This window comes from Melanotaenia boesemani, chromosome 21 (assembly GCF_017639745.1).
Source record: "Melanotaenia boesemani isolate fMelBoe1 chromosome 21, fMelBoe1.pri, whole genome shotgun sequence".
NCBI classification, from domain to species: Eukaryota; Metazoa; Chordata; class Actinopteri; order Atheriniformes; family Melanotaeniidae; genus Melanotaenia; species Melanotaenia boesemani.
The window spans coordinates 24,967,773-24,973,634 of NC_055702.1; the positions used below are offsets into that span (position 1 = coordinate 24,967,773).

At 36.8% G+C, this 5,862-nt stretch overlaps 1 protein-coding gene across 1 annotated transcript; it reads right to left on the reverse strand.

Moving 5' to 3' along the window:
* Positions 1 to 3,752: 3,752 nt before the first annotated feature.
* LOC121632888 (germ cell-specific gene 1-like protein) lies at positions 3,753 to 5,119 on the reverse strand. Its single transcript, XM_041974684.1, has 2 exons — positions 4,934 to 5,119; positions 3,753 to 4,509 (listed from the first exon to the last, which is right to left on the reverse strand). Exons 1-2 carry the CDS (start codon positions 5,065 to 5,067, stop codon positions 4,209 to 4,211), a joined length of 435 nt encoding a protein of 144 aa, XP_041830618.1. The 5' UTR covers positions 5,068 to 5,119; the 3' UTR covers positions 3,753 to 4,208.
* Positions 5,120 to 5,862: the final 743 nt, after the last annotated feature.

The window sequence follows — 5,862 nt, forward strand, 5'->3', positions numbered from 1 at the left end:
TCTCTACTGTCTGACTGAGACAGATGAAACAACTTGGAGTGCACAAGAGAGATCCAATTATATGACCAGCCGATCAGCGTCTCAGAGGCTTCACAGTAAAATGCCGTTGTCAATACATTCAACTCTATCAATCAATCATCTTGTTCAAGTGTATGAGAGACAACCAAACCATTTTTATGTCATAGATGTTCAGTCAAGGAGGTGAAAGAATGTTGGTGCCGAGGTTGTAATGAGACTGTGATTGTTATAGGTTGTGGCTTTATAAGTGTTAAAGTGAAAACACTGTGTAGCTTTTAGTGTCTTCAATTTGCAGCTAAATCCTGACTTAGAGTCACTCAAGTTTTACAAGGAACTCAAGAAGTGAGACATTATTACATGCTCAGATATCCATGAATTTGTTTTTCAACCCGTTTGTTCTTCACCCTCAGAGTTTAAGAATTTAAGGGGCAATCAGTGCATACATATTGAGTACTGTCCTGCAGGCATTATTTAAAAAAAAAAAAAAAAAGAGGGTGGATGAATTTTTTATGTGGCAAGCAACAGAGGAGTGAGTGAGAGAATCTTTCTGTGAGCTCAGATTTGACTGAGTGGTTTTGTATTCTTGAATAATGAATGTGGATAAACGGATGTAGGGGAACTGGTATGGATCACGTGGCACATTTGTATGCTGTGCTTAGGTTAGCGTCCCACTGCAAAACCAGCCTACTGCGCCATACCTTTAGGAAAGCGAAGGGACCACTGGAGGACAACTGAAACTGGATCAAAAACCGAAAATCAATGCCAGGATCTTCTTCCTGTCACAAACACTATCTGTGGACGTGATGTATGAAGCCTTCCTGCTTCTGCTTACAGGGTTGTCTCTTTTCTGTTTGCATGTATTTGCACTAGTTTAAAAGCATAAAAAAATAAACTATTTTGAAGCAAAAACATTTTTTTCTTACGTTTCCTTTCTTCATAATTGTTTTAAACTTGTACTGAATAAAAGTGCAGCAGCTGTGGAGAGACCAGTCACCAGATACAACAACGCTGCCATCTTGTGGCCATTAGGAAAACTTTTAAATCCAGCAGTAAACTTGACAAAACAAGTTCTTTATTATGATATACACTTCTTATTTACCTTTAAATAAAATCTTCTTATACATTGATTATTTATTTTAATACAACAGATTACAAATAATCACACAAAAGATATAACTAAGGAACACTGCACAGAATGAGCCACTGTCGATACTGTGAGTTGTGTTATACACATAAAGATCCATGCTTCAGCTTTAATGCAACACAGGGTGGAGAAACAATACAAACTCAAGCAGAATAATTTGGAAAGTTATTGTGACATTTCACTTGGAAATGAATTAGTGAATGAAGTACACAAACATATTTTCAAAGCACTTAAAATGACATAATGATTAATACAATAAATGTATTACATTTTCAAGTAAATATTAAAATTCACATAGATACCTTCAAAAGAGGTGGACTCCTCCCACTGATGAGTTTTTACAATTTGCACACAGCGACGCGTTTCATCTGATGCAGAAACAGCGCTGCCCTTATATTTAGCATGCTGTGTGTTTGGAGGCATGCTGCTGGATGTAAAGGCACTCGATTCCTGGGGAACCTTCTTCCTTTAAAATAAGTTTTTTTTCTTTGCAGGTGATGAGAGAAGTCTGCTGGTTCACTCTTTGTTACTACATTTCCTCAACCCTCATCTCAGGGTCTGATCAACACTTCTTTGTTTTTGTATTTTCAGCAGCTCAAAGCTATTGGGTTTAAATGGGAGGCAGTGGAAAGTCACTCCAACATATTGTGTCTTTATCACTTAGCTGTCCAGAAATCTGAGGCTACAGCTGAGTAAGTCATAGCCACACAGCTTTAACAACTTTCTTAAGATAAAATCCAATGATCAGCCAAACTCCTCTATTCTTGAATGTGCTTATTATGTAGAGTGCTGATAGAGAGGGTGGAGGGAAGGGTGATCAAGCCTCCTTTTCACCGAGCTTTCTGGCTTTTGGTTTGTTCTTTAGCTTCACATTCAGTTCATGACAGTATTGCTTCTAGGCAGAGGTATGTTGTATTTATAACCAGTGCAGAGGACTGAAACACATGACATGTGGCTCAACACAATACTCTAAAGGTGCTAGATGTAGCATTTTTAGTATTAGCATAGCATCGACTGCTCTGGTTGTTTTCTCGTCAAAGACATCTTGTCCTGGCTGTAGAAACTGGGAGAAAAACTATCTTACCTCTTTAAAAATCCTGGTACATGAACTAGTAAGGGAACACAGCTTGCTGGGATTGTGAGACATTAAAACACAGATGATAAAAAATACCATTAGAATCACAAACATGTCACATCCTGAATATTTTTTATGAGGATAAGACACAAAACCAGGATATTTGTGTCCATGTAAACACAGTAAGTATTAATGTCTTTAAAGTAAACAACAGAGACCACTGCTGAGGAAAACCTTCACTTTAGCTTGGTATCAATAAAGTCTGAACAGAAGGTATGCAATAAAAAAGGTCATATGATAATTTTAATGGTATTTTTAAAAAAAATTTTTTATTAACATTTTATTGGTAATTTTTTTGTGATAATTTTGGTGATTTTAAATGATATCGACTCACAAATGCTTGCTATGTTTTTGTTGTAACCAAGCTAGCTAACGAAGCTCTTAGGCAAAGGTGTAAGCTAACAAGCTAACTTGTCAGCTAGCTTGGTTAAAGGCTTAATTAGGCCTTCAAACATTTACAGGTTTGAAAGACCTGGAAAGACTATTATCAGAAGGTTTTAAATATTTAATAAATGCTAAATGTTGAGCTTTGAGGTTGAACTTATTTATGGTAAACCAAATAAATCTTTTACAGGTTCAGTAAGAATTAAGGAAAATCTCTCACCATGTGCCCTCATTATGTGATACTTTTCATCCTAATGATGGCCTCACAGCAATGCCACTGTTCTGGCAAAATGTATATATATTGTATATATATATATATATATATATATATATATATATGTATATATATATATATACATATATATATATGTATGTATAACTACATTTGGCAGTATTACACAACTTTACTCATAAATGTCTGACAATATTACTTGAACCAAAACATTTAACATTCAAACTCTGCCATGAACAGTTTGGGTTTTAGACAAGTTATCAAGGAATATGAGGAATCAGCTCACCGGCCATGCTGAGATCCTTCACTTCTACTTTGACCGTGGCTCGAATATTTCAGTGTTTGTAGAATTTTCTGCATTATTGACTGTAAAAATATATTTTGGAAAACAAATCTCATATAAATTCAAATTAAGATAACAAATTACCCATAAAAAAACAAACAAACTTATCATTAGCAGGGCCATTATCATATCAGCCCTGCTAATCCTTCTGTTTATTATCTGTAATGAATCCAGAGAATCATAATGAGCTATTCAGGTTTTATAGTGTCTTTAAGGAAATTTTTGGGATTTAATTGATATTTTACAGCTATCTTCAGCAACAAATTGATGAACCTTAAACATCTAGCAAGCTAAAGATGCAGTTATGCCACTCAGAAACTGATAAAGACCAAAACAGAGTTTTAACTCTTTAAGCCCTGTGTCTGTTGTTTTAGACACAGACACCTGGATACTCATAATAAACAATGAATACATTAAATGCATAAATATGTGTTCTTAATGAAGAATAATTAAAAATGGTACATACCATCAATGAAAAAGGTTTAGGCTTTTCCCTTCATAATTGTGAAGTTTTAGCTCTAAACCTCTATCACATCATTACTATAATTTATAAATGTTATATCTGTAAAGACCACCTTTGATGAAGTGAGCCAGAACATTAAAATTAGAGGTTTTAGTTCAGGTGAGGTCTCCAAAATGGCCTTTTGGCACAGTTTGACATCATCTGTTCTCATGATGCTGTCAAGCAGAATGGATGAACCCAGGTTAAAGCGAATGTCAGACTTGTATTTATCAGGTGGACTAGAAATGAATTTAACTTATTGCTAACTTTGTTCTGTCTGTTAAACGTTGAAACTGCTGACTAGTATGCTAGCCAAATCATGTGGTATTAGGATTGTGGTGGAATAACTAACCATCAACCAGGGTCTCAGTTTGTTTACAGTAAAGTTACTGCATTGCACTGAACATGACAGTGACATGCTGAAGTTTGAAAATGCTGCACCCTGCTGGTCTAGCAGTACTCCTCTCCCTGTGGATCAGGAAGGTCATTAAGGTCCAGGAAGATGGAGGCGTTGGAGAGTTTGCGGCCGTTTGACGACAGGTCCAGCAGCTCCTCGGTGGTGCTCGGCATCGAGCTGATGTACATGTCCCACACCTGCTCCAGAGAGTCCAGCTTCAACAGCTTTTGCTTGATCTTCAGGTTCTTCTCAATGTTCCTGCGCTTGTGCTTGAACTCCAGGATGGTTTTGGTGTAGCGGTTGATGGTAGTGACCGAGGACGCCATACAGGCCGTGAAGGAACTCCACGCCAAACTAAGAAAAGGACAAATTTCATGTTGGCCTCTTTGTTCAGTAAGATCATATTGATTTGGAACTATGAGCTTATATCTAAACAACATGTTGTTACTGACATTATTATAAGGTGTGTCTACTTTTTTCAGGATTTGGTTAAATTCCACACCCTCCTCAGACATCATGTAACATTTATAAAAATGTATAATTTTGAACATTTATTATGTTTCCTTTGCTTCATTATGAAGCAAATATCGGTTTATGAAATTAACAAATAATTGCATCCAGGTTTTTCAAAAAATCTTTGCATGTAACAAAGGAACTTACTTTTCCCACTTGTTTTACTATATTCTTCCTTTAATTACCAATCCATGTCCTTTAAAACCCTGTAAGAGGATAAAGCAGCAGTGAAAGAGGATGACTGAGTGAAGAAACCTTGACTTACATGTATGACCAGCTGTAGTCCCATGTTTGAGGTTTCCAGTCCTCTGGGCCCAGACTTACAGTCAGCTGGAAGGCTGTGGTAAACATCATGTGGGCCACCATTCCTAACAGACCTGCAACACACCGAAGGGCCATGATCAACCAACACTGGCCAAACAGTTCAGTTCTCTGAAGTCACCACTTGGTGGCAGTGCTGTATGACATGTAGCTGAACAGCTAACGTAGCACAGTAACCTACTTCCTGTCAGTGCAGCTTCAGATGTCACATTTCCTACAATAAGTCATTTACCTCCTTACCTTATCAGACATGTCAGATATAATTTGAAATTAAGATAAAATAAAAGAGAAACATATTTTTAGGTTCTTAAAAAGAAGGCAAATTATTTCTGGTCATTTTCTTTCTTAACCTTCCATGTTCCCCCAAGAAAACTGCACATAGAAAAAGGACCATAAAAATCATTTATATATATATTTTTTTTCACTTTCAAAGTGCAAAACTTTTACTAACCTACAGTCCTAATCAGAGCTATCGGGATTGTATTCATTTAAATTCTTTTTTGTATTTTTATGCAATTTTTGTGATAATAGCAGCACCTACTTTCATTCATTCGTGCCTGAATCATAGGACTGACATATAGGCATAAATAGATCCAAGCTGGGTTTTTGGTCTGTGGGATGGAAACAAAGAGCCAGAAGACAGGAATTCCAGCTCCAGCTCCTTCAGAAGCAGGTGTCTTTGCATGAGGGTTGATAGATGGTGTGGTGGTTAGCAGGGTTTCATTGCAAAAAGGTTCCTTATCAAATCTTTGTGGGTGGAGTTTGATCTCAAACATTCCTTCCTGTGGGAGGTCTGGAGTACCTGGGTAGCCTAGAAGGGTCTGCAACCTTCATAATCCAAACAGCCATTTTCCCCTCAACCCAACTAAATAA

Bases quoted from the DNA above. Each gene is read 5' to 3' on its own strand.
- LOC121632888 (XM_041974684.1), bottom strand. From the start codon at position 5,067: ATGGCCCTTCGGTGTGTTGCAGGTCTGTTAGGAATGGTGGCCCACATG. The intron at 4,510-4,933 runs GTAAGTCAAGGT...TCCTTTTCTTAG, and splicing joins GACTACAGCTGGTCATACAT to TTTGGCGTGGAGTTCCTTCA.